Source organism: Podarcis pityusensis, assembly GCF_964106645.2.
Source record: "Podarcis pityusensis genome assembly, chromosome: 1".
NCBI lineage: Eukaryota > Metazoa > Chordata > Lepidosauria > Squamata > Lacertidae > Podarcis > Podarcis pityusensis.
In genome coordinates, this window is record NC_138028.1 from 135,220,362 (window position 1) to 135,247,072 (window position 26,711).

The window sequence follows — 26,711 nt, forward strand, 5'->3', positions numbered from 1 at the left end:
GCAGTAACTGAAGGGAAAATGCTGCAGTTAAGTTCACCTTGGAAGTACATAGAATCATAGAATCATAGAGTTGGAAGAGACCACAAGGGCCATCGAGTCCAACCCCCTGCCAAGCAGGAAACACCATCAGAGCACTCCTGACATATGGTTGTCAAGCCTCTGCTTAAAGACCTCCAAAGAAGGAGACTCCACCACACTCCTTGGCAGCAAATTCCACTGTCAAACAGCTCTTACTGTCAGGAAGTTCTTCCTAATGTTTAGGTGGAATCTTCTTTCTTGTAGTTTGGATCCATTGCTCCGTGTCCGCTTCTCTGGAGCAACAGAAAACAACCTTTCTCCCTCCTCTATGTGACATCCTTTTATATATTTGAACATGGCTATCATATCACCCCTTAACCTCCTCTTCTCCAGGCTAAACATGCCCAGCTCCCTTAGCCGTTCCTCATAAGGCATCGTTTCCAGGCCTTTGACCATTTTGGTTGCCCTCCTCTGGACACGTTCCAGTTTGTCAGTGTCCTTCTTGAACTGTGGTGCCCAGAACTGGACACAGTACTCCAGGTGAGGTCTGACCAGAGGAGAATACAGTGGCACTATTACTTCCCTTGATCTAGATGCTATACTCCTATTGATGCAGCCCAGAATTGCATTGGCTTTTTTAGCTGCCGCGTCACACTGTTGGCTCATGTCAAGTTTGTGGTCAACCAAGACTCCTAGATCCTTTTCACATGTACTGCTCTCAAGCCAGGTGTCCCCCATCTTGTATTTGTGCCTCTCATTTTTTTTGCCCAAGTGCAATACTTTACATTTCTCCCTGTTAAAATTCATCTTGTTTGTTTTGGCCCAGTTCTCTAATCTGTCAAGGTCGTTTTGAAGTGTGATCCTGTCCTCTGGGGTGTTAGCCACCCCTCCCAGTTTGGTGTCATCTGCAAATTTGATCAGGATGCCCTTGAGTCCATCATCCAAGTCGTTGATAAAGATGTTGAATAAGACCGGGCCCAAGACAGAACCCTGTGGCACCCCACTAGTCACTCTTCTCCAGGATGAAGAGGAACCATTGATGAGCACCCTTTGGGTTCGGTCAGTCAGCCAGTTACAAATCCACTGAGTGGTAGCATAGTCAATACCGCATTTTACCAGCTTCTTTACAAGAATATCATGGGGCACCTTGTCAATGCCTTGCTGAAATCAAGGTAGGCTACATCCACTGTGTTCCCTTCATCTACCAGGCTTGTAATTCTGTCAAAAAACGAGATCAGGTTAGTCTGACATGACTTATTTTTCAGAAATCCATGCTGACTATTGGTGATCACAGCATTCCTCACTTTCCTCCCTCATTTTGAAACTAAAGTGTTCTTGTACTGTAATACTTCTAATTACCTTTTTTACTGAAAAAATCTGCATCTCATTAAATGTTTCTTCCCCCACCAGAAAAGCAGATGATGAGCATTGAGCTCAGGACTTCCCTCCTATATTGTGCTGAAATCACCCATATTAATTAATTAATTTTGTATACCGCCCTGTACCTGCTGGTCTCAAGGCAGCTCACAGGATAAAATCACAACATAAAAACACAAAATACACAATCAAAACAAAAACAACTCAATAACACCCCTCAACACATTTTAAAAGGGCATTGGATTTACCAGTCTGATATTAGAAATGACAATATAGAAAAGCCAATAAGGGAACATTTCACCTCCCACAATCTCTAATGAACCTTAAGGTTGCTTTCATTGAACAAAGAATCAATTGAATTACAATGCATTACATTCAAGAGGTTCAATGCTATCACTTGTGGACTGAATTCATATACAGTGGTACCTCAGGTTAAGTACTTAATTCGTTCCGGAGCTCCGTTCTTAACCTGAAACTGTTCTTAACCTGAAGCACCACTTTAGCTAATGGGGCCTCCTGCTGCTGCTGCCGCACCGCCGGAGCACGATTTCTGTTCTCATCCTGAAGCAAAGTTTTTAACCTGAAGCACTATTTCTGGGTTAGTGGAGTCTGTAACCTGAAGCGTATGTAACCTGGTAAAGGTAAAGGTAAAGGTACCCCTGCCCATCAGGGCCAGTCGTGACCGACTCTAGGGTTGCGCGCTCATCTCGCTCAAGAGGCCAGGAGCCGGCGCTGTCCGAAGACACTTCCGGGTCACGTGGCCAGCACCAGTGCCGCACACGGAAACGCCGTTTACCTTCCCGCTAGAAAGCGGTCCCTATTTATCTACTTGCACTTAGGGGTGCTTTCGAACTGCTAGGTTGGCAGGAGCTGGGACCGAATGACGGGAGCTCACCCCGCCGCGCGGATTCGAACCGCCGACCTTTCAATCGGCAGGTCCTAGGCTCTGTGGTTTAACCCACAGCGCCACCCGCGTCTCCTGTATGTAACCTGAAGCATATGTAACCCGAGGTACCACTGTAACTGATTTCTGTTGTGCTGCACTCAATTATTTACTTTGTTGTCACAATCCAAAAGGCCTTCTTTGAGGGCATTTTGGGAACAATTCCTGCTTCAGAACTCTTGCAATGCATTTCCATGATTCACAGGAATCAACTGATGCTAGAATTGGAATATTAGGAGCAAGCTTTTAAAATCCATTGGATGTTATAGGTGCCGACGGAGCAAATTAATTTTGGATGTTTTCACAAAGGAAGCATTTGACCTGGATTTCTGAGGCCAGATAAAGTCAATGAACCAAGGCAAGCAAGGAAATTGAAGCAAATTCTTTTTGCATACCAGATGTCAGGACCTTATCAAGGTTGCTTAAAAGCCTGATAAGGGGTTTGAGAAGGATTTGGAAGGTAGAGAAACAGGCTTAATGATTCCTCTTTACCTTCTGTCTGCAGTTTCATCTGTGTTTCTTGCTTTCTTGATAAGATCATGGAGCTTACGAGAACCACTGTGGTGTGCAGGTGGTTAGAGTCTGAGGACTTTCATCTGGGATAGTAAAATTTATTTATCTACCCAATGAGGTGATTTCAGGCAAATACTGCTTTTGTAGATTCTGTTGTCTGTGGCAATAGGACTTGCTTCCAGCACAATGGTATTGTTATGCTGCTGGAGATTCATTGTGTTGGTGTATTGCTTTGTTCCTCCACTGGAAAATGCGAAGTTGGCAGAGGTGACCCTATTTTGCCCATCCAGCATAAACATGAAGATAGACTTGCTCTTTAAGAACATCGAGGGAATCTGTGGTTGAGTGCCATTTGAAACCCACTTTTCAAACTCCAACATGATATTTACAGTAACTTGGAGGGGCAATACGCAACCTGATAGCTGCTCCAGTCACCAGTCATAAGCCCTTCTCCTTAGCAGTGGTGGAGCTTCATGCTCCAGCACCAGGGGTGGTGGTGGTGGAGAACAGGTGTGGGCTGGGCTGGCGCGCCACTTGCAGGGGCGTGGTGTGTGTTCGTGGGCGTGGTGTGCGTTCTTGGGCGTGGTGTGCGTCCTGGGGGTGTGGCATGCTGCCTGCAGGGGTGTGGTGTGCGTCCTGGTGCAGGGCACGCCACCTGCAGTGGCGTGGCGCCCAGCATGAGAGGGGGGGCAGCCACGATGGCACCCCACCGGGATCGCGCTGCTGGGGGCGGTGTGCGACTCCCACACTCCTCTTCCTTCGCCAGTGCTCCTTAGTTCATAAGAACATCTAGTATCTTGGTTCTCGAACTCAATCTGTTCTGGAAGTCCGTTTGACTTCCAAAACGTTTGCAAACAAAGGCATGGCTTCTGGTTGGCTCATTGGCCCTGGAAACAATGCCGACAGCCGAAACAGACGTTCGGCTTCCAAAAATCGTTCACAAACTGGAAGACTTACTTCCAGGTTTGTGGCATTCAGGAGCCAATTTGTTCGTGAGCCAAGTTGTTTGGGAACCAAGGTACCACTGTATTGTCAACTCACACCTCAGCCTACTTGCATAACCTGGTAATAATGTGGTTATTATTACCCCACTAAGTGGAAATATTAAGTAGGTCCCTTAGAGTGGAAGGAGGGGCACAAGTGATTTGCTCAGCTAAAACAGTTTTTGATGCCTAGGGTGGGCAAGGTTAAGAAAGAATGAAAAGAGAGGAGAAATGGGGAGGGGCATAAACAAGGCACATAAACACACAAAACATTGCATCATGTTCAGTCACTTTCCAAGAAGAAGATTCACCTTTTAGAAGCAGGAGTCTCACAGGTTTCTGCCATGTTAACTCTTGAAAATAATCAGGAACCAGGAACCAGGACAGAAGTCTAGAGCAGGAGCCATGGGCAGCTGCCCAATCCCTGTGGATGAACCATAATCTCCTGATCCCCAGATTTCATTTTAATTATTTTTAGGAGTATTTCTAGCATTTATAGAACCTGAGATATGAGGTGTCATTCTTCTCATTCCTTTGTGAGAAACTCGTCTGCTCCCACCTTCTTTTGTCACCCCCATGGGACAGCGGAGGGTAGAGGGGGATGGCTTCCCTTCCTGGGACCTCCTGAGCAGGGATGGAGGAGCCGAGGAGCAGCTCTCTTTCCCTCCCCAATTGCTCCCAGGTGTGCCAAAGAACCGCCTCACGGGCAGCTGCTCTAACCAGGGATCAGTTGCAAGACAGGCAGGTTTGCTCAAGCAACAGCAGAAAGCAGCTTCACAATCTTCCACAGTCTTTAGCATTTAATTGGCCTAGGAATCGTACCCCATATTCAGTATCTCTTTGCTGATAGTTAATTATGCATTTCCTGCAATTTTGTCCTGACCGTCCCTGCATACCAGCTGAGTCTCTGGGCAAAATAAATGAACCACAGATGGTTGCTAGGCAACAGAACCTCAGGCTTAACCAGTGGATGTCAGTAGGTTTCTGCGTGCTCAGTCTCTGGCACTGAGGGAAATGTGAGAGGAAAACCACCATGCAGGCCACAGGCTTGGTCTAGTCCATCCCAGACCTTTTGCATGACCACCCTGGCGTTCCTTTCTTTTCCCCACCCTTCATGAAGGATATGTTGTCATTTGCAGGACCTTATCTCACAGCCACCCACTTCAATCCCAGGGCCATTAAGCTAGAAGGCAACAAAAGACCACCTCCCTGCTGCAAATGAGGCCCTCTGCCCATTGGCTTTTTTTGCTGCCCTAAGCAGCCCATGCAACTCTGCACTCTGGTGTCCTGGAAGACACACTTTGCTATAGACTTGTATGCTTACCAGATTTTTTTTCAAGGAATCTGGGGACACTCCTCCCCCCTTTTAATTTCATGCTTTATTATATTAGGAAAGGTTTGCCCAGAGTTCTTGACCTTTTTTAGGGGCGGACCCCCAAAGTTGTTGGGCAAGCACCTCGACACAAGGCCATCTACAAACACACAAACACAAAAAAGAGGTTGGTGGTGGTGGGGAGAGAGGTTGAGGAAAGGCCCTCGCTGGTCTTGGGAAATCGTGCATGAAAACACACACACAAGGCACCGGCTCCCGTGCTGGAGGGCGAGTGCAGTCTCTATGGAGATTTAACTGGTGGTGGTGGTGTCTCGTTACCAGAGGTGGACAAACAGCGGACTCACACACAGCCCTCCTGAAATATACTCGGAGTCGAGAGTGGATTTCATGCTCTTTATTCAGCTCATACTGGTGAGGAGGAATGGAAGTTCCCCCAGAACGTCTACTTTATATACATTATTTACACAATGGGCCCCACGTGATTGGCTAATTCCGGGATTCTCCTGTAGGCCAATCAGGTTGCGGATTCACTTCCACCTGGAGCTGGATTGGGTGGCTCCTGTGGACCAATCAGACTGCTGCAATCTGGGTCCTATTGTTCTAGGACCAATCAGACTGTGGCAATCTGGGTCCTATTGTTCTAGGACCAATCAGACTGCTGCATTTGGATCCTATTCAACTCAGTACATAACACCTCCCCACAAGAGAGGCTGCTGGTGCTGGAGGAGGTGCCCCACTCCCAGCGGGAAGGCAGCGCAGCACCACCGGGGACAAGGGGTGCTGCAGCTCATTTCTATGCTTCTCCTCCTCTTCTTCACCACCTCAGAGCCTCGCTCGCCCCTCCCCAACTCAGGCCTGCAGAGCCCGCAGCAGAAGTTCAGGGTGAGCCAGAAGGAAGCTCCCTGGCTTGCGCCTCGGTTTAAATAGCCCCCCCCAGTGGATTGGTTGGCTGGAACTTTGACATGGCTGGGACCTCCGGTGCTGCTCTCTGCCATGGCGCCCACCATGTTGCCTTGCCAGAAGTCCATAGGCATAAATCCGGGGACATTAATTAAAATCCAGGGACAGATATTGTCCGGGGACAGATTGGTGAATCCGGGGACTTATGGGGAAGGCTCTGCCACTCTGTGGTGGCACCTCTGCTTTACATGCAAAAGGTTCAAGTTTCAAGCCTTGACCTCTCCGGCCAGGGCTGAGAAAAATTCCTTTACTCCTCTCTTCTTTAGTGACTGGTGAGGAGACCCGTGCTAAAACAGCAGGTCAAGGGGGCAGATTTTCTGAGCAAAATTCTCTCCCTGCTTTGTAATCTTATCACAGGTGGAGGGGGGGGGGGCTTCCTCTGCCACTGAGGGGTTGGTAGAAGATAAGCAAGAGATTCTAGGAAGGGTAGCAAAATAATCTGAAAAATCTCAGCATGCAGAATCCTTTCACAAACTTGCTGTTTATTCTGAATTACCAACACTTTCTTCATTTTTTTTTACAGGCTGCTGTCTACATGATGAAATAATTTACCTGTGGCTATGTATTTATTTTTGTACACATACACTATTACATTTTTTTTGTTTGTGCCATTTTAGCAGCATGGTTTTTTATAATCAGTCTTTAATTTGCACTAAAGTGTGTGTGAGTTTCTGCAATTGAAAAGGGGTTTCAGTGCAAGGCTGTTGCTTTTTAAGCCATCTTTCCAGTCAACCTTTTAGTTAGTAACAAAACCAAAACAGTTTTAAGCACAGTTTTAAGTTTTTACACAAGAGTGCCTAAAAACGCTTTAGCACAAATTAAATTAGTGAGCTTTTAAAAATTGATCAAAAATGGATTTTTAAATTGGCATGTTCAGAATTGGGTATTTCCTTCCAACTCAACAAGAGTGATATGCCACAATCACCAGTGTGGACAGAATATGGAATGTGTGGAAGGTCAACTGCAGTGCCAGATGCAGTTTAGAGCAACAGCTGATTTGGTATCACCAAGAGCCACCAGTCTGCACGTTCAGATAGTGAAAGCCTCCTTAGTGACATCCCACCTGGCAGCTCCTGAAGTTCCCACTTAGCCAGCTCAGTTCTGCTGCCTCTCCCTGCTGCCTGCTGGGTCCAGGAATAGTGACTATGGGCCTCCCAATGCAGGCAGAGCTATGCCAACACACATCATTCTCACGCTGCTGAGGTTATTCTAGCATGTGCTAGAATAGAGAAAATTAGGTTTGCAGGTAGACACAGAAGGAAACCATTGGAAAAGACCCTCTTGTAGCCTTCTGCTCCCCGATTCAAACATCTCACTTAAGAAGGTTGGGGAAGAAGGTTCAAGAAACTCATGTAACTAGGCTCCATAGAAGAGTATTAACCAACAAAAGACTAGGCCAAGAATTTACATCATTAGATAAAGTCAAAAAAAGAGGAGTTGTGATATATGCAAAGGAGAGCCTAGCACCAAAATTTGTGTTTAAAGATGAACAAGGAAGAATTTTGGCGATTGAAATACAATCACAAGGAGAAAAATTTCTGATAGTAGGAATTTATGCACCAAACGAGGGGAAATCAGAATTTTATAGAAGCTGCATGAGATAATGCTGGAATATATTGACTATACTAACATCATTTTGATGGGAGATATGAATGGGGTTGTCTCCACGCATATGGATAAGTCACAAAATCAAAATTTGACTAAAGATGGCAGACTACCTAAGACTTTTTTTGAACTTACAGACAATATGGACTTGATTGATATTTGGAGGACAAAAAACCCTCTAGGTAAAGAGGGAACATTCTTTTCTGAAGCCCACCTATCCTGGACAAGAATCGACCAAATCTGGATATCTAGAGGACTGGCTCCTAAGACAAAAAAAATAGAGATCTGCCCCAAAACTTGCTCCGACCATAATGCTTTGAAAATAGATTTAAGACTTACACCAGCTGGATCCTTCAGATGGAGAATGAATGACTCCTTGTTTAGAGATCAGGAGATTGTGAAGAAGGCCCAAAAAACGATGAAAGATTACTTTGAAATAAATTTGAACACTTCGGTGGAAAAGAAAACAATCTGGGACGCGAGTAAAGCTGTTATGAGAGGGTTCCTGATACAACAGAATACCATAAAGAAAAAACTTTGGAATGGTAAAAAGGACAAGATTCTGGAGAAGATAAGAGACGGAGAGAAAAAGTTGAGACTTAATCCAAAATCAAAAGAGGTTTTAAGAGAAATAAAATTCCATCAAGCACAATATGTGAAACTGACAAATCAAGAAATTGAATGGAAAATTAAACAGATGAAACAAAGATCATTCGAGTCGGCTAATAAATGTGGGAAGCTGCTGGCATGGCAGCTGAAAAAGAGACAAAAATTGAACTTTGTTACCAATCTAGAGGTTGAAGGAGAATGTATTCAGAAACCAGAAGAAATTAGAAAGTGTTTCCAGAGATACTTTAAAAAATTGTTCACCCAAGGACCCCAAGTGGAGATGGAGATAAATAAATTTTTAAAAAGTCATGGCCTGCAAAAACTTACACAAGATAAACAAACAGCCCTGAACTACAAAATATCACAACAGGAAATTGAAAGTGCCATTCAGAACATGCAATTGGGCAAATCCCCAGGCCCAGATGGACTTACCTCCAAATATTATAAGACATTGAAGGAATATTTGGTTCAACCATTAATGGAGGTATGTAACCAAATTATGGAAGGGAAGGGGGCACCAGAATCGTGGAAAGAGGCATTCATCACCTTGATACCAAAATTGGAATCTGAAAAGACTCAACTTAAGAACTACCGTCCCATCTCACTCCTAAACGTGGATTACAAAATTTTTGCTGATATTTTGGCAAATAGATTGAAAAAAGTTTTAAAAGAAGTAATTCATAAAGACCAAGCAGGCTTTCTCCCTGGCAGGCATTTGTCTGACAATACCAGGAATATTGTTGATGTCTTGGAGTTACTGCAGACAAATTTGAATACAAAAGCAGCTTTGATTTTTATAGATGCGGAGAAGGCCTTTGATAATATATCTTGGAAGTTTATGAAGAAAAATTTGGAAGGGATGGGAGTGGGAAGGGCGTTCCAGAATGGTATTGAAGCAATCTATTCAGAGCAAAAAGCTAAATTGATAGTAAATAATGTGGTGACAGAGGAGTTTAAAATTGAAAAAGGAACACGACAGGGGTGCCCCTTATCACCCTTGCTATTTATTTCTGTCCTGGAGGTGCTGCTTAACTTGATTAGGAAGGATCAGCAGGTGGAAGGAATACAGGTCGGAGGAAAACAATATAAACTGAAGGCTTTTGCAGACGATTTGGTTTTGACATTACAGGAGCCAGAATCTAGCACAAAAAGAGCTTTAGAACTAATTTCTGAGTTTGGTCGGGTGGCGGGATTTAGGTTAAACAAACAAAAAACTAAGGTTTTGGTTAAAAACTTGACACCTTCAGAAATAGATGGGTTTCAAAAGGAAACAGAATTAAATGTGGTTAAAAAAGTGAAATACCTGGGGGTTAATTTGACCGGGAAAAATTTGAATCTATTTAAAGACAACTATGTAAAATGTTGGACCGAAATCAAAAAGGACCTAGAAATTTGGTCAAGATTGAAACTTTCCTTGTTGGGAAGAATTGCTGCTGTTAAGATGAATGTATTGCCAAGAATGCTGTTTCTGTTTCAGGCCCTGCAGATCGTGGACAGAGTGGAGTGTTTTGGAAAGTGGCAGAGGGACATTATGAAGTTTGTCTGGCAGGGCAAAAAGCCCAGAATAAAATTTAAAATATTAACAGATGCAAAGGAAAGAGGGGGATTTGCCCTGCCGGACTTAAGGTTATATTATGAAGCTGCATCCTTCTGCTGGATGAAGGATTGGTTTTTGCTAGAAAACACTGATGTCCTAGATCTGGAAGGGTTTAACAATGCTTTTGGATGGCATGCATATTTGTGGTACGACAAGGTGAAGTCTCACAAGATGTTTAAAAACCATATTGTCAGGAAATCTTTGTTCATCGTCTGGACTAAATACAAGGACTTAATTGAAAATAAGACTCCGAGGTGGTTATCACCGATGGAGGCAAAGGCCACAAAAATACTTAATATGGGGGGTGGCTGGGCAAAATATTGTGAAATAATAGAAAGAGAAGGTGACACTTGGAGGTTGCAGAGTTTTGAAAAATTGAAAGGAAAGGTGCGAGACTGGTTGCATTATGCCCAAATTTTAGAGATCTTTAAAAAAGACAAAAAAATCGGCTTCCAGGTGGAAAAATCAGAATTAGAGCTGGAATTACTTGAACCTAAGACGAAAGTGCTTTCAAGAATGTATAACTTGTTGCTTAAATGGAATACTCAAGATGAGATGGTTAAATCAGCCATGATTAAATGGGCACAAGACATTGGATACAACATTATGTTTGAAGACTGGGAAAGGTTATGGACCACCGGTATGAAATTTACGGCATGTAGTGCCTTAAAAGAAAACATTATGAAAATGATATACAGGTGGTACATGACCCCAGTCAAACTTGCAAAGATATACCATTTGTCAGACAATAAATGTTGGAAATGTAAGGAGGCTGAAGGAACATTCTTTCACCTCTGGTGGACATGTCCGAGAGTGAAGGCCTTTTGGGAAATGATTTATAACGAGTTGAAAAAGGTATTTAGGTATACCTTTAATAAGAAACCAGAAGCCTTCCTCCTGGGCATTGTGGGCCAGAGAGTGTTAAAGAAAGATAGAACTTTCTTTTTATATGCAACTACAGCAGCAAGAATTCTTATAGCTAAATATTGGAAGACACAGGAGCTACCCACACTGGAAGAGTGGCATACGCAACTGATGGACTACATGGAATTGGCCGAAGGTTTTCTAAGGTTTTCACCATCATGATACCCAGGGGTGGCCCATTCTGGTTCACCATCACAGGCACACACACACCTGCCCAAACCTTGCTTATTATGGTTGCACCACTGCTGTGGCTTCCACAGAGCTCACAAGATCTTGGCAGAAACCACCATGCGGCTCAGTGGTGGCCAGGCAGGCTGACTGTGGGATTCTGCCACTCCAGGGGGCTGCTTCAGTCTGCCTCCTGGGGGGGGGGGCAGCCCTGGTGATACCAACATGTAGAAAGGTGCTACTTTGCGCACACAGAAAAACAGCCAATTTTTCTATCTTCATGAGAGGTTAAGGCTATGTGCAACTCTCTATTTTCTACCTCCATAAAGAGTAAATTCTGCTAAGGGGACATGAAGATTGGCCTACTCCTTGCCGGTTTCAAAAGAATGCCAGAAATGTTCCTATCTCCTGAGGAATGCTGGCGCTGGATGGAAGTCAAGAGGTGTACATAGAATATGCTTTGATCTGAGTACAAAATATCTCCAGAGGTGCCCAAGGTTGTTTTGCCAGTTCCCAAATCCAAAACTTACAACTATTTCCAACTTGCTCTTAACCGCTTTTCTACCCCTTCCGTCACGAGCGCTGTGTTCTAGGGAAAGATGTAGCATATCAGTATTTTGACAAAGTCCACAGGCCCTGACCAGCACACGAGAACCAGAGAGCCTCTTGCCGTCACAAAGATAAAAGCTACCACGCAGAAGCCGACTGACATCTGTGGCAGGTCTGGTTTAGATCTCAGAAGGAGCACTGTGACCTAGAAAAAGAGAAAAGTGATCTTTAAATACCTCTGCTGACTCACCAGCCAGCACTGCACAACACAGATGTCACTGAGACAGAGGCCGGGTGTGAAAAAGGCAAGCTATAATTCTTAGGGAAAGACTTCAAATGAAATGCCAAGATTAATTTATTTGGACCAATTATCTTTACTCGCCCCCCTCCAATTTCTATAATGTGCATCTATGAAATTGGCTGAATACAGTTGTAATGAATGTTTGGAGCAAATGTATCTCACAATTTTTGTATTTTCAGTTGAGTATAACATTTGCAAATTCATTGCTAGGTTGCAGAGACCTTCCTGACAAATACTTCAAATCAAGCAGATAAGATCTATGAATTGCACCTGAGTTGAAGGTTGCTATTATATCACTTTTGGATGAAATCTGCAGGTGGGAAGACAGGAATATTTATCTTCTTTCTTGTTCATATTCTTCTCAAGACCGGATATCAGGGACGTCTGTTGCTGTGGAACTAGAAGCTGCTGCTGCTGCAATGCCAGCAATGTGTCAGATGTTTATCTGTGTCTCAGCTGTTACCAGGAAACAAAATGTTGACCAGAGAGTTTGGCAGGGATGAGAGAGAAAAGAAATCAAGTGACAACTGTTTGCTTTAAGGAAACTGGAATGTTCTCTGCAAAAAACCAAAACCAAACAAAAGCCCTGGCAAAGTGAGGCAGGATCTGTTTCAGGTAAGAAGAAAGTAGTGGTGTGACTGGTGTTATTAACTCTTCTTATGCTGTAGATATACTTCTAGGATGACCAATTAGCCAGCAGCAGCTGGGTTAAAAGTTGGCAACCCTAGGCTATGTGCCACATAGCATCGTGTTTTTAATATTCAGTTGGGAGCCGCTCAGAGTGGCTGGGGAAACGTAGCCAGATGAGCGGGGTATGTATGTATGTATGTATGTATGTATGTATAAATAATAAAAATTATTATTATTATTATTATTATTATTATTATTATTATTAGTTGAGTGGCCAACTCCCCACCCCCCGCTGACAGAATTCCTGTGTCTTTAACAGCAACATATTAGGCATCTTTTCAATGGGCACAACTGTTTATACAAAAAAAAAAAAAATCCTCAAAGCAACTTAATAATAAAGTAAAGTACAAAGAGGTAAGATAAGTTAAAGCCAAATTTTAAAAAAAGAAAAGAGCAACATACAAAGAAACCTCCTAAAAGATGGACTTAGTAGTGGTTGTGATCCTGGTCACTTCACTTGCCAAGCTCATTTACCCACCAACCCTCATCTTATCAACCCCCTTGCCCCTCCCTTTACACTTCACACCCCCAACACCCCCGACTTTGCCTACCTCTGCAGTTTGCTTGGACTGCTTGCCTACTAACCTGTCCACACCTCCCTCCTCAGCTTCCCCCCTCCTTGCCTCACCTGGGCCACCCACTTGCTGACCTGCCCATCTCCATCCTCTGGCTCTCTTCGCTCCTCGTCTCTCATGGTCCTGCATCTCCACCCTTTGGATCCCTCCTCCTAGCTTGAGCCAGCTGACTGCTCAACAGCCCCGCTGCTCTTTCCACTGCAGGTCACAGTGCCCCCTCTCTGCAGTCGCTGTCCCTGCTCACATTGCTCACCACACCCACTCTCCACCCCCTTGACAAACACTCTCCTCCCCCAACTCCTTCCAACCCCAGCCATCCCAGCCTATCTGCCACTCCCATCCCATCCCCAATTCCCATCCTCTCAGAGTTTGTCCCAAACTCCCCTCTCCCCATCCCCCCTCAGCTTGCTCTAATCCAGGGATCAGCAACCTTTTTCAGCAGTGGGCCGGTCCAGCGTCCCTCAGACCATGTGGCGGGCTGGACTATATTTTGGGGGGGGGGGGAAATATGAACGAATTCCTATGCCCCACAAATAACCCAGAGATGCATTTTAAATAAAAGGACACATTCGACTCATGTAAAAACACGCTGATTCCCAGACCATCTGCGGGCCGGATTGAGAAGGCGATTGGGCCAGATCCGCCCCGGGCCTTAGTTTGCCTACCCATGGCCTAGATGAACTCAGTTGTGTTTTTACTATTGTGAACAAAAGCCGATTGCCATCCGTGACTTCTTTTCCTGACCTGTGGATGAACCTGCATTCCTGACAGTCCCTAGATGCTATGAATGCCAAAATTTGGGATTCCCTCCAACCCGTGCCAATGTTTTGCAGCCATTTTACAGCCCCCCAAAACAGAAATTGATCCATCAAACCAGGGTTCGTAGTTAACACCCCAAAACCCAACAGCATCCAAATCACTTCAAACGAGGGCCAATGTTTGGCAACAATTTTGCCACAAAAACTCCACAATTTTCAGCCTCCCCCAAGTGAGTAATTTAAACTGAAACTGAAGGTCATAGGTGTCACCCCCAAACCCAACGTTGTCTGATTCACTCCAAGCTATTAGCCAGTAGTCCAATAGTAGTGTTTTTCAGCAAATACCCTAAGTTTGCAGAGCCCCACCAATCTTAGTAATTGATACTCAGACTTGAGGGTCATCGGTATCAAGCCAAAGCCCAACACTGTCTGGTTCTTGTAAAAACATGCTGACTCCCGGACCGTCTGCGGACCGGATTGGGAAGGCGATTGGGCCGTATCCGGACCATGGGCCTTAGGTTGCCTATCCCTGCGTCTAATCCCACAATCCGCCGCTGCTCACTCTGCCTACTCATGCTGCCAGGCTGCCTGCTTTGCACAGTTGCTCTGCCTGCTATTGTCATGTTGCAGTTTGCATAGTCACCCATGGGAGCTGCAACATGGTGACACCTCACATTTCTATGTATATAGAAATGTATATAGAAAGTTGTAATTACACACACACACACACACACACATATACACACACACACATCTATATTTCTTAGTTCCCTATATATATAAGGTACATGGAGACTAATAATAGTAACTCTGGGCGGCTTCCAACAAAAGATTAAAAATACGTTAAAGCAGTGGTGTGTAGAAGGTGACTGTGTTGCAATATCTTCCACAGGGCTCACACATATTTAACTTGAAAGGGAAATTTATTGCTGCAGCTTGTGAAGTTGCAGCGTATTGGTTACAAAATGTAGTCATATGCCAGGCTTATGAAGGGTTCACATAGGTATGAATTTTGGTTTTTATTTTCTAAGCAAACATGAGAAGGGCCCTGATCCTCTCTCAGTCATTGCAAACAAATATTTTGAGTGAGTGGGGCAGGGTGATGGGGGGAACTCATACAAATAACAAAACTCTGTGGCCTTCATAACTGATGCATGAGTCCAGGAAAGCTTTTGCAACAATAACACTCCATTGCGTTATCTTTCTTGCGATTGAGATCCCAGAACAGTTTTCTATGTCTATGTAGTCTGAACCACTGTAGAGTGAACTGGAAATTGAAAAGATTCTTTGACCTTTTCTAGGATAGCAGAATGCATTGTTTCACTGCTTCAGATGGAAGTCAAATGGGATACTGAACCTGAACCAATTGTGGGTTGATTAGCAATGTAAGAGTTGGTTTACTTTGCTTTCACTCATGCTTAACGATCCAATTTCTTGACAGACCTATCAGACCTATCAGAAAGTATGTTCTTACATGTTTGTCTAATGTACACATAGAGAGTTTTTTTAGTTATAAATAACTAGATTTGATGTGCTCTGTTTGGGAGCTAGCCTAGACAGCTCAGTTGTGACATGCTGCGCAATTTTTAGCACATTTATCCACAGCAATCCTCACTGAGGTCAGTTTCAGACAGTCTGTTGACTGAGCATTCATCCTGATATGTTGTCTAACCTCCCTGCAAACACATCAAGCAATTGTCTCAAACTTTACAGTGCATTTTCCTGTCACTTTCCTTGCTACAAAAGTCTGGGGTTTTGTTTTGTTTTTTGTTGGAAGGTGGTTTGTAGCTCAAGAGCTCCAAATTCAATTGAACTGTGCAACCTCAATTTGCCAGTGTGATTGAATCCCACCCACAAAATAGGAAGTCTCTAAGTACCATGAGTTACAGGGAGCTTACTCCCAAAGTAAAAACACAATTTACCAAAGCTGTTTTTAACCAAAAAGAAAACTAAGGTCCGTGTCAAACATGAAAATAATTTCACTACTTGGAAAGCAGGAAAAGGTGGGCAAACCACATGTAGTTCAGCACCTGTGATGATCAAGGCACATCAGTTTTGCTATGTGTACACATGATTTACATGTACAGCTTGTATACAGGCAGAGAACAGACATACACCAACATTATGCATGGTATGTTCATGCTTTTCCCTACACCTAAGTATTTTGAGGAAGCCTTGTTTGTTTTTAAAGCCACATTTTGCAAAACAGGGAAAAGAAGTGTGCAACTGCATAGCTGAATTTTTTTTTTAAAATTACCTCTACCACCACCTACTGGACATAGTAATTAGTGTAGCATTATTCTTCAACGACAAATGCTTCCACCAGAGCAACTTATTCATTTTCCACATAGATCTCTCTCTCTCTCTCTCTCTCTCTCTCTCTCTCTCTCTCTCTCTCTCACACACACACACACACACGGTCTTGGTCCGTGGGAGTGATCCGGCCCATGGCCAGTAAACCTTGCTGACCCCTGGTCTAGCTCCTACAATTGAGGGACAACCTTGTCCTTTTCAAGGGACTAGTAGTTAACTGCAGGAAATGGAGAATGACTGCTCATACTGGGGGAAGGGACTATAATACTGGATCGGGGTGCACAGTATATAACCAAATAAAGAAAGGAAAAGGTAAACTTAAAAAATGTTCTTTTCCTGCAACAGATGAATTAGTGGAAGTAATAGCATTTGTGCTCCCTGCAACAATTGAAAAAGATACACATGCATTATAGAAGCTGTTCCTTTGGCAATCTGTGCTTCTATTGTGTTCTGACTGGATATCAGATCTGTCACTACCTATCCATACATGTTCCCAGTCACCATATTTCAAGCATTCAACATGAATGATCTGTCATGCACGCTTCAACTTAAGGAAAGAAGAACTACACAATATTATTTGAGATTTATTTGCAGAACAGCAGTCACAGAGATCAGCAGAGTTTAATTAATTAGCATGGCACAGTGATTTCAAATGGGGGAGAAACTCTCACTTTGAAGGTATGTTAAATACAGTTAGGAGACTGATTTATCTGAATAATACTTGCATTTGGTCATTTTTCTTCCAGGTGACCTAGCCAAGGTGCAACTGCTGGCCTAATTAGAGTTTCACCTAGCTTGCCAGTAGTATCTATGAAAAGGATCTTGGGGTCTTAGAGGACCACTAGCTTAACATGAGTCAACAGTGTGATACAGCAGGGAAAAAAGCTAGTGCCATTCAAGGCTGCATCAACAGAAGTATAGTGTTCAAATCAAGGGAAGTAAGAGTACCACTCTATTCTGCCTTGGTCAGACCACACCTGTGCCACAATTTAAGAAGGATATTGACAAGCTGGAACATGTGCAGAGGAGGACAACCAAGATGATCAAGGGTCTGGAAACCAAGCCTTATGAGGAACGGTTGAAGGAGCTGGGTATGTTCAGCTTAGTAAAGAGGAGACTGAGAGGAGATATGATAGCCATCTTCAAATATCAAGAGCTGTCACATGGAAGATGGAGCAAGCTTGTTTTCTCCTGATCCAGAGAGTAGGACTCAAACCAATGGCTTCAGGACACAATAAAGGAGATTCCAACTAAACATCACAGATTCTTAGAGTTGGAAGGGACCCCAAGGGTAATCTAATCTAACCTCCTGCAATGCAAGAATCTCACAAAATTATTGTTCCAAGTTTCTGAATATCTGTCTCTGTCTCATAAGACTAGACATAATGGACACCTAACGAAGCCAAATATTGGAAGATTCAGGGCAGATAAAGTATTTGTTCACACAGCTCATAGTTAAACTATGGAATTCCCTCCAAGAGGCAGTGCGGCCACCACCCTGGATGGCTTTAGAAGAGGATCAAACATGTTCATGGAGGAGGAGGAGGAGGAGACTCCCAATGGCCACTAGCCATAATGGCCCTGCTCTGTCTCCATGGGTGGAAGCTGTAATAATTCTGAATACCAGTTGCTGGAACCCACAGGAGGGGAGAGGGCTCTTGGGCTTGGGTCCTGGCTTGCCAGTTTCCCACGGGTATCCAAAGTGACCACCATGAAAACAGGATGCTGGATTAAACGGACCACTGGCCTTATGTTTCTATGTACAGGAGGTTTCTGAAAAGGGCCCTTATAGACAGCCAAACCCGCAGTATTAGTAAGGTGCTCACAAGGATGTTCACTGTCTTCTTAATATTACAGGAGATGCTGTCACAACAACATTTCTGAAGTAGGAGGGGAAACAGGAGTTTGTTCTAATCTTCTAATTAACACTTGCAGCCAACAAACACGGCTGTGCTGCCATTCCAAAGGAGAGGGTCATCTGTGAAGGCATTTATGTTTTGAAAGTGCTTGGACTTGGATTGACTTTAGACGCCAGTAGCCCACTCAACTAACATGGGAACGGCTCATGTATGCCATTAATAGCCAACCTTCTCAGGTCCACCAGCAAAGCAGGTTCCACTTTAAATATATTGCATTTGCCTGTCCTCCTTCTCCTTATATTTAGTGGCATTATAAGGCCATACCTTGTTCTTCTCTTTCCAGGATGAGGGGGCAGGGGGTTCCTATGGCAGGCGGCATTCCCATAAGCAGCTTTTATCAACCCTGTGCAATGCGCTCCACTTGTCAGAGTCCACTCTCACTCAATTGTTAAAGGTAGCCCAGCTTCCTTTCTCTACTGTCTGAACATTGTGTTTTCCATCTTTCTCTTCCTGTTAAAATAAACCTCCCTCAAAAACGCTGGTGGCACCACTGACCCCATGTGTGGACCTCGACCCATCAGTTCAAGATAAGTTATGCAAACAATTGATTCCCCAACAGATCAATTGACTACAGAACTGTGGGATTTGTATGGAAGTTCACAGGTCCCTTGGCTATCAGATTGCTTGTTCATTGATTAAAATAGTTTGAATTCATATATAGGCATGGAAGTGACCTTGCAAATCATCATGTTTGTGTTTTTAAGAGCTCCTGAAAATTGGGAGGGGTAGACAACACAGTGCCTGCCAGATATTTTGTACCACAGCTCCTGTCATCTCTGACCATGCTAGCTAGGTCTGATGGGAGTTGTAACCCAAAACCTCTGGAGGACATCATGTTGGCTACCTCTGCCTTCTGAACCCCAAGAGCAGGACCCACTTTCTTCTGTTCCTCTTCATCTTACATGCTCCACCCCATTTCAGTGTGATTTTGATTTGCTTTTCTTGCTCATCCTTCCACTTTTACAGCAACACTTTCTGCAGCAAAACAGGCAGCACTTCAGTGAGATAAATAGGGCAAGGAGTACAGCAGCCAGGAGGAAGGCAATGACGTCAATAGAGTGATACTGGATCCAGTTGAGGTCATGTGCTGCCGGCCTTAAGTGGGGAGCCCCCTTGTGCTTCATCACAAACTCCACCCAATGCACCGCAAGGTCAAGAGGTTCAATGGGCCTGTCCAGGTGGAGAGCTGAGAGACGCTGGATGTTCTCTTTATACCTAAAACAAAAGAACCTCTTTAGGAAATAAATATTACAGGGAAATAAAACACCCAGCATATAGGAGCAGATTTCCAAAGCATTTGAAATCCAAGTGGAGTTGATACTGTTCTGAGAGACTGGGGACATGGGATGCAAACCCCTCCCCTGTTCCTGTGTGTGCAGATACTTCGGGATACTCTGTATACAGCTTATACAGGGTGACTGAGGCCAGAGTTCCAATGCTTTTAGTAGCTGAACCCTAAGTTTTCTCTGGTGGATCTTTCACATAGCTGATCTGTCTCCTACGTGACAGCTGCTGCTAATCACAGGTCCTTGGAGATAAAAATGGAGAATGATGCAGTGTCCAGGAACTTCTGTGGGGCAACTGATGATACTGGTGACCACCAGCAGGTGGCAGTTGGAGGAGGGATGATCTCAGTCAGTGTCTCTTAAAGGCAGAATGTGGCCTGCTGAGGGAAGCAGGAGCTGGTAGGTAGTCAAGAACAGGGCCACTTCCCAATGTGGAAGGAGATGCCCCCTGCCTTCACTGCTGCTTCCTGACAGTTCCTGCAAGGCCGTCCTTTTCCATTCCCTTCAGTTGCCCCACAGGGACTGCGTAAACCACCCTACTGGAAGTAGGATTGTATGAATCAGCAGAGGGTATAATAGCAAACGGCAGATTTGCTGGCTACCCTTGGCAGAAACAGCATTGCCAAGGAGCAGAGATGGAATATTGTGCAGGACAGTGTTTTGTGACGGATGTGGAATGTGGAATGCTTTCCAGATCAACCTGTCTGTGAAGGAACCCCTGGAAACTCCTGTGCATTATGGAGGATTTTGGAGAATACTCCAGGGCACTTGGCTCACCTGGAGCACTGGCGCGGCTTCTTGGCCCTCCCCCCTGCCCCCACTTATTGTCCCCTTGGGGGAGCTAGCACTACGCATTAGAAGATACTCCAAACTCCCTTGCAGCTGCTCATTGTAGGGAACGCTTTCTTTTACAGAACCTTGCTGTTACTTAAGTTTTCTTTGATAATGCTCTGATTAGCTTCTGAAAATGCCATGGTCTGACAGAATACATTTTTAAAACCACTACTGTAGAGGACCCAGAGTCCTGATAAAGAATCAAAGCAGTAAAAACAGAGGGGTTGTTAAGAAGAGACTTTCTTCTTCACCTGTCACCAGCAGCTGTGTAGCGAAACCCGCTGATTTCAAGCAGTGGCTCTGCCCCCTTGCAGGGCCCGAATCACCAAGCAACCGCCGTGCTCCCATCCCACCAGGAAGTCCACCCCCAGCAGCCACCCTTTAGACCCCCGTGGCATCCCACACCCCCCCCAACGCCCGGTGCAGAACGCTCGCCCCGTCCCTGCCTAGCTACACTCCTGGTCACCAGACATTATTTTATTTCCTCTGAATAACCAACAACTGCCAGTGAGAAAGACAACAAGGCACTGAAGCAAAGAAGAAAGTAAATTTCCATGGTATACTTCCTTGAATATTCTGATTTTAAATGTACTTTGGGCCAACCCTAAAATGAGTTTTGTACCACTCATTTTGTACCACTCATCACTCACTTTTTATCATAAATAACAGCCTTCAGTGCATCAGATAAATCCTTGGAAGTCATGTCCACTACATTCAGAGTCACTCCTGCGCCTCGAGATTCCATCCGCTTTGCATTGTCCATTTGATCTCCAAAAAGCGGCATCAGCACCATTGGTACAGCATTGCAGATTCCTTCATAGACCCCATGGGAGCCAGCATGAGTGATAAAGGCTCTGGCTTTTGGATGGGCTGTTGAGGAAAGAGCAGGAGGTGGAGAAATAACAACAGGTTTATCATTCTGCTAACGACAACGTATCTAGGCCAAGTCTTAAAATTGCATTTTTATGGAAGCAGCCAATTGAAGTTCAAATTAAACAGCCATATGATTAAGCTGATCTCCTTGGACAGTTATGTACAGTCTAGCAAAATGTCTTTCAGAAGGATGGTACAGAACTGTGGGAGGAGAGAAGTGGCCCCCTTCTAGGCCATCTAGGCCAGGGGTGGGGACCCTCAGTCAGCCAAAGGGTCACATTCCTTCATGGACAGCCTTCTAGGACTCCAGACCAGTGATGGGTCCTGCCACTCTCCACCCAGGCAAGGAAGAGGTGCTATCACAGTTCAAGGGCCCAGTCCAGGCAGAGTAGGGTGCAGAGTAGGGCCAGTGAAGGATGTGGCCTGGGGGCATGGCCTGTGCTGAGTCCTGAAGGCCAGATAAAGAGGCTTGGGTTCTCCATCCCTGATCCCTCAATTCAATACAAAGGGTGGAGACCCTTTGGCCTGAGAGCCAGAATTGACCCACCAGATTTGGCCCGTGAGGCTGTTTTCTTCAAACCACACCCACCTGCCCCATATTTGACACCACATGTAATGTCAGATGTGGGACACTGAACATCAAGTGATGGACAGGGAGTCCTGTCCTCTTGGGACCAAGCGTGCACCTGTAGAAAGCAGGATATCAGCTGCCTCCAGTATCCTGTCTAGTTTAGTGCTAAATTCCATTAAAGCCAATGGTACTTTGGTCAGTCATTGTTTTCAACAGAACTGAATGCAATTTTCACTCCAGCAAGTGGGTATGGGTAAGGATGAGCAAATCAGTCAGTTTTGGTTTCTCCCAGTTTCTCATCTTACCAGTCTTATGTTCAGTTCTCCATACTTCTACGCCAGTTTGCAATTATTATTATTATTATTATTATTATTATTATTATTAGTTACCACGAAAACTTGCCAAAGTTTTAGTGTGAATTTCTCCTAATATAATGGATTCCTGTAGGTTATTTTTACTACTTTCAGCATTTTTATGCATGCCTCAACATAGTATATACATTTTGTACATTACCTGCATTGCGGAATACAGAGCCATGTGAATTTTGAAGGACGGCTGTGATTCAGTTCACAGATTGTTTTGGATAGTGCGAATGAAGTAAGCTTGCCTTTAAATGCGAACTGAATGAATTTTTTTTCTCACCCCTATTTCATGGCTCACATTTTGGCATCTGTGCCCACTGTCCTTTCAACTATTTCCTTAGTTTTTTATGCACACTATGAGCATAAAGCGCCAGGCAGGGTTTTCTTTTCCTAGCCCAGCTTTTGCAGCTACAGGGCTTTGCTATGAGTGTACATGACCAAGAGCAATGTGGGAGCATGTCCATCCAACATCACATTACTTTACACTTTGCTAAACAGTATTTAGATACACTCTCTCATGGTATTGCTAAGAGGCTAATGGCATTGAAGCAGCATTAAGGGCTGGTTATAGACAACAACAAAATTCCTGTCCCAGACATACCAAGCAGATCATTTTGTGGTAGCCACTTCACAAGCTTTGTGTTCTTTGCAAGATTTGGGGGTGTTTCTCCTGTATATCTCCATAGCACCTTCACGAGGAAGGAAACACATAGATTAGGAAATGTATCTTTTCACTTCACTTACAAAAACTTCAAATTGCACTTGAACAAGCATTCTCTCATATCTCTTACGTAGGGTGCAATGCCTCTTCAAAGAGCCCCATTAGCTGGAAAGGTGGGATATCGGTTAACAACAAATAAATAAGGTACTGCCTGTATATAAAAGAATGAAAGTGCACTTCTAGTTTTTACCCATACATAAGTTTAACTGAAGAATGAAATATCAATACTTCTTATTTTCCCCAGGGGTTGTGAATGCATATTTGTATCCTTTTATTTTGTGTGTGTTTAATTTTTATTTTTATGCAATTGTGTTATGTCCTATTTATTTCTTTTTAAACATGTTATTGAATAATATGATTTCAATTAAATAAATAATAAATATTTTTAAAAGAATGGACTAAAATTAATACATTTTTAAAAGGTTATAGTCCTATTCTTTATCCAAAACTGAATAACATATATCAACTATCCTTAGAGCAGTACTATTCCCAATTTACTGATGGAGAATTCAGGTCTACTTAATACCCAGTGGCGGTGTTTGGATGGTCATATCTCAGCTTCACAGGCTGAGATACTAGCAAGCCTTTTGCCCCTGCATGCAACCCCTTTGCTACTCCCTTCTTAGCCCAAGAAATCAAGCCAAGATTAACCATGGTACCTTATTTCATCCAAACCAGGAAACTATGTGGACAGACCTTGGTTACAGAATGTAGTTAAGGAACAGAGACCTTAGCTACAATTCTCAGTTCAGATGACACGCTATGCCAAACCTTGGCTTAGCTGCCATGCCAACCTCAGGTTAAACAACTAATGAGGAGAAAAGCATGTGTGAGTTCCTCTTCGAGAGCCATCACATAGTTTGCCTTGCCGTGAGGTGTGAACCAGGCCAAAGAGTTAGCTAGGATTTCAATCCAGGTCTTGTGTCTAAATCCAACACATTTCAGTAGATAACAGAGGGAAGATAATTCATTGCAAATGCTTCGCCCTAAGTTAGGCAATTATAAACAGAAACAAAGAATATTGCGTACTCTCTGTGACTTTAAAAAAAAGTAAAAGCTTACAAAAAACCAAAACACAAACCACTCTCAATAATTTATCTCATAAAATAGCATGTAATCATGACCATAAGTCTATAATGATCTGAGTCTGCATGGGATCTCAGGCTAGGATAAAGTAATATGGAATTAGTGTCATGATTATTCAGACACTGAAAAAAAATACAAATTATTTCTTCACAATATTCAAAGGGAATACTTTCAAATATTTAAAAGCTTTCCTCAAATATGATCCCAGACACCAAACAGGTTTAAGAATGTCCTGGAAGACAGATTTAGAATGTGACATAACTGAATATACTTGGTTTACCATGGGGGAAAAGCTCCTTTTCATAATATATCAGCTGAATGTACTAGAAGACTCTTGTATATAAATTCATCAGCTTACCCAAGGGGCTGGAGGGGATGTTCAGAAATTGGGTCCTACATCCGCCTATGGTGGGGTTGTGTTAGAGTGCAAGAATTTTCAGCAACAGCATTCAGAGAAATGGATAAGATCTTAAGCTGCCACATTATCCTAACATCTCAATTAACCCTTTTATTTTTACGCTTATATTTGAGGGTAATCAAAATTTGCACCATTTGCACAAAGTTCTGATAGCACAGCTGCTTATTGCCGCTAGAATGACCATCACAGTTTGGGGGGAAAATAGATGGGGCCAATCTTACTGTGTGATATTGCCCTGCTAGAAAAACTAAATAATAAGCTGAGAGTCCTTAGGGGCCAAAGAAAGAAGGAAGATTTTGTATTTGTTTAGTTTGACTTCATTTCAGTTGTAAGCAAAGAGAAACATGGCCAAGGACGCCCTCAGCCTAGAAATGAATATGGCTCCGTGACTCAGGGCATTTGAATACTTTAATCACTTTCCCTTGATATAATAGGGTCTACGTTTTGTAACTTTCTCTTGTTTAACCATTATGTCTGTGCTATAAAGAGCTCCAGTCACTACCTCCCACACATTCACTTACCTGTAGTTTATTTATTTTGGTTTTATTTTAAGTCTGTTTTTGTCCAACAGTGATCTATGATTTTATAAAGAATTTGTATATTTTCATCAGATCGTGTTTGGTAACACTGTATTTTGTAGAATTTTGTAAAACATTTCTTTCCTTTTCTTTTGAAACTTAACAAGAAATTAAATAATAAATAAATAAATAATAATCCAGGCACTGACAGAGCCTATTTTTATATTACCACGGCAACATGGTTTCTTCCACACCACCGCGATGCCCTCCAGTTGTTCTGAACTACAGCTCCCGTCTTCCCTGACCACTGGCCACGCTGGCTGGGGCAGATGGGAGCTCTAGTCAAAGGCATCTGGAAGGCACCAGGTTTAGGAAGTCTGAGAAAGGGCAACATGATGGAGGCCGCTAAAGCAGCTATTTCTTACTTCCAAGAAGGATGAGGCAAGTTTGGGAAATCCATTTACTATTGACTCCTTTCACTTCTTAGCAGTGAAGGAGCTGTATTCTCAGAGGAATGAGAAAAGAAGTCTCATGTTATGGTAGCAGAAAATGCAGAGGAGGCAAAATTTCACCAGTTTCTGGACTGGTAATTGATTAGCTGACATGGCTATACTACAATCTATCATCACTAAAACTTTTTCCAACAGATGTCTCTAGCCTCTGGATTTGAGGTGGTGTGCATGGATAATCTTTTAGCCCACCCTCCCCAACTTAAAGAAACAAGACCTAGTCCATATGATCTGAAATTTAGTTGCAGAATGTTGGTTATGAAGATCAGCAGGGTTTTCTGCATTGTTCCACTTGCGGTTGCTGTACAATTAGGGAACCCGCCGAGGGCTCAACTCTGGCAGCTTTATCTGGAATGCAGCCAAACGTGACAACTGTCAGGGAACTATTCACATCTTGTTCCCCTGTTGTCTTCTTGCAGCAATATCAGCTGTAGCTTTTGAGGAGGGTCTGAGCCAGCAGCTGGCATCTAAATTACCATGGCAATATTTCTAAAGAGCTGTATGTGAACAGCTTCCCGGTTCATGTGTGTCAAGCTGCAAGATTGCTTGTTGGAGTGAGGCAAAGGGTTGTGTGTCAACTTCAGCTTCGGAGACACTTTTAAAGCAGACAGCAACACATGCAAAATGAACCAAAATATTTAACATCCTACGTGAATACCATTTTTCCTTCTTACCGTCTGAGGTATTGTTCCAAACGCTTCAGCAATTTCCATAGCTTTTTTCATTGGAATTTCAGAAACCATTGAACCCAAGGAAAACACCACAATGCCATGTTCGCCAGAACTGTTTACTATGGCTTCAAATTCCTAGGCAAAACAAACAAAGAAACTTTTGGTCAGCATTCTGCATCACGTGGGAATATTTTCATCTCTCCCAAAAAGCTAAATGAAAAAGTAACCTTTGCTGGGCAAGTGTGTGTGTGTGTGTGTGTGTGTGTGTGAACATTAGACCATTTCTAGGACCAGATCTGTTGGGGGGGGGGCAGTGTCGGATCCAGAACAAATCCTTCTGTGTAGGCCCTCCTGTTGCCCCCGTCTCTCCTCTGCCCCTCCCCAGCAGGGACTCTTCCTCTCCCCTCCCCTTACTTTTGCTGTTGTTGTTTTGCCACTACTGTAATAGTGGCAGCCTCTCCTCCTCCTCCTCCTCCTCCTCCTCCTCCTCCTCTCTCCTCTGCCCTGGCTTACATTTTTCTTTTGCCCCTGAGAAGAATTGTCCTAGACCGGCCTAATGGCCCACCTGCCCTCACATTCAGTCTTAGACATCGGTCAGGATATTGAATTTCAGGAATCTCTCTAACAACATATCATATGCGTTCATTCATTTAGGATATTTCTAAATTGCCCTTCATCCCAGAAGTCATCACAGAGCAGGTTACAACAGAAAACACAAATGCAATAA

At 43.7% G+C, this 26,711-nt stretch overlaps 1 protein-coding gene and 1 long non-coding RNA gene across 6 annotated transcripts in view; both read right to left on the bottom strand.

The window, feature by feature from the left end:
* LOC308484753 overlaps window positions 1-26,711 on the bottom strand; it is a 210,990-nt gene that overhangs the window by 140,812 nt on the left and 43,467 nt on the right. The window lies entirely within an intron of this gene.
* LOC308483500 (UDP-glucuronosyltransferase 1A6-like) overlaps window positions 16,788-26,711 on the bottom strand; it is a 35,726-nt gene continuing 25,802 nt past the window's right edge. For all 5 annotated transcript variants that reach the window (XM_081017517.1, XM_081017514.1, XM_081017516.1 and 2 more), the window contains exons 2-5: window positions 25,988-26,119; window positions 22,663-22,750; window positions 20,906-21,125; window positions 16,788-19,350 (exon numbers count right to left, since the gene is read on the bottom strand). In XM_081017517.1, coding sequence (XP_080873643.1) covers window positions 19,053-19,350; window positions 20,906-21,125; window positions 22,663-22,750; window positions 25,988-26,119 — 738 coding nt within the window. In that variant the 3' untranslated portion in view covers window positions 16,788-19,052. The remainder of the gene's footprint in view (window positions 19,351-20,905; window positions 21,126-22,662; window positions 22,751-25,987; window positions 26,120-26,711) is intronic.